At 36.4% G+C, this 1,718-nt stretch overlaps 1 protein-coding gene across 1 annotated transcript in view; it reads left to right on the top strand.

Annotated features, from left to right (window-relative positions):
• Positions 1-1,231, top strand: part of LOC113804864 (zinc finger protein 665) — a 17,343-nt gene extending 16,112 nt beyond the window's left edge. Inside the window, exon 2 of the mRNA XM_027355774.2 lies at positions 1-1,231. This exon is cut by the window's left edge and continues 1,483 nt beyond it. Within this exon, the coding sequence (XP_027211575.2) occupies positions 1-183 (183 nt within the window). The 3' untranslated portion in view covers positions 184-1,231.
• The last annotated feature ends 487 nt before the right edge of the window (positions 1,232-1,718 follow it).

The following is a 1,718-nucleotide window of genomic DNA, read 5'->3' as shown; positions in this document are numbered from 1 at the left end:
CAGTATCCATTGCCACAGAAGGCAGTCACCAACAATCATGCTGCTGCTGCTGCAGCTGCTGCAGTTGTAGATAAGAAGACTCATGAATATTTAGAGACCATGAAGAACTTCCCTCAACAAGCATATCAGCCAACATATGCATATGCACAGTGGGAGCAAGTAAGAACGCTATGGACAATGTAGCCAGGACATGAAATAATGGTATTAAATTTGTAGGAGGGATGACTAATGAAAAGAAATTTGAGCCTGCCACCATTATGGACTATTTGTAAAGTAGAATCAAATATTAGCACACAAAGTTAACTTTTCCCAATAGAACATTGTGATATAGCACATTGCTTATGAACTCTTCCTTCAGTCAATATCAGAATGCTTAGTTCTGTGTTGAAAAGGGGCCTTAAAATATTTCTCTTATGCTGTATTATTTTTTAGATACAGTACCTCCTGAAAACTGTAGAATGACAAGGTCTCAACATCTTTCATCAGATGTAAATATAATGGTGCTTTAGATGGACATTTTGATTTGAAGTGGTAGAGAAATTCATTCATAAGTAAGATGATATTGCATTTAATGCATTAGTGATCTTTCCACATTGATGAATGACTTTCATGGTGGCCAAAGGGCCAGTTTTTATGGCCAATGTAATGGTTTACTGGTTTTCTAAGTTACTATGTAGTTGATAATGTGTTATGTCCAAAAAATGTGACTGATCGGCAAGCACCACAAGTGATTTTGGTCTAATTATTTATTTTACTTTTAATTGAATATCTGTGTTATTTCTCAAATTATAGTGTGTGATAGACAACATGTGTTGTAGCATATATTCACAATTTCCCTGTCATTGAGGTGACGAAGATGTACCGTAGTTAAAGAGAAAATGCATTCACATCACCTGTGCAATTGATAGGTTCAATGTTCCAGGAGCTTTCCCTAATTTGCAGTCAAGGTAGTTGTCTGATTGCAATTAAATACAAGGAATGCTTGTGTTTAGAATTTTTTATATTGGTTTGTAGCATTTTCCAAGTATATCTTGAGCTATGCATCAACTTGTTCTGTTGCACATGTATAAGAGCTAGTAATTTCAGAGTGAATCTTAAAGAGAAAAAAGTGCCAATTTAATTTTGTAAATTGAAAATTCCATTAGAAGGTCTGGCACTAGTTGTTTAGATTGTATTGAATTCATAAATATTTTCTTGGATGTGAATTCAGACGGTAAAAATTTGGCTTGTAGTTAGTGATTATCATGGCATCGTGAAACTGAGCAGTTGCTTGTTTGTGTGAGTAAAGTCCTTTGAAATTTTAAATGAAATCTTTATTGTTATCAGCGTCAAGTGTTCTGTATTGTTTTGAGAAAGAATGGATAGATGGTGACATGTAACAAAAAAGAAATGGTAGGAGACTGATTTGAATTGTCTTGTATATCTAGGAAAAGTTCTGAGTGAGGAAGAATATTTTCACATAGCATAAGAAATGTATTTGATGCACTTGATTTAAGTATACATCAGAAATGCTTTTGTTGAAGATTATGCTCTCTCTCTCTCTCTCTCTCTCTCTCTCTCTCTCTCTCTCTCTCTCTCTCTCTCTCTCTCTCTCTCTCTCTCTCTCTCTCTCTCTCTCTCTCTCTCTCTCTCTCTCTCTCTCCTCTCCCTCTCTCCCTCTCTCCCTCTCTCCCTCTCTCCCTCCCTCCCTCCCTCCCTCCCTCTCTCTCTTCCTCTCT

This window comes from Penaeus vannamei, chromosome 2 (assembly GCF_042767895.1).
Source record: "Penaeus vannamei isolate JL-2024 chromosome 2, ASM4276789v1, whole genome shotgun sequence".
NCBI classification, from domain to species: Eukaryota; Metazoa; Arthropoda; class Malacostraca; order Decapoda; family Penaeidae; genus Penaeus; species Penaeus vannamei.
The sequence above is the reverse complement of the archived record's forward strand: the minus strand, read 5'-3'. Positions and strand labels throughout refer to the sequence as shown.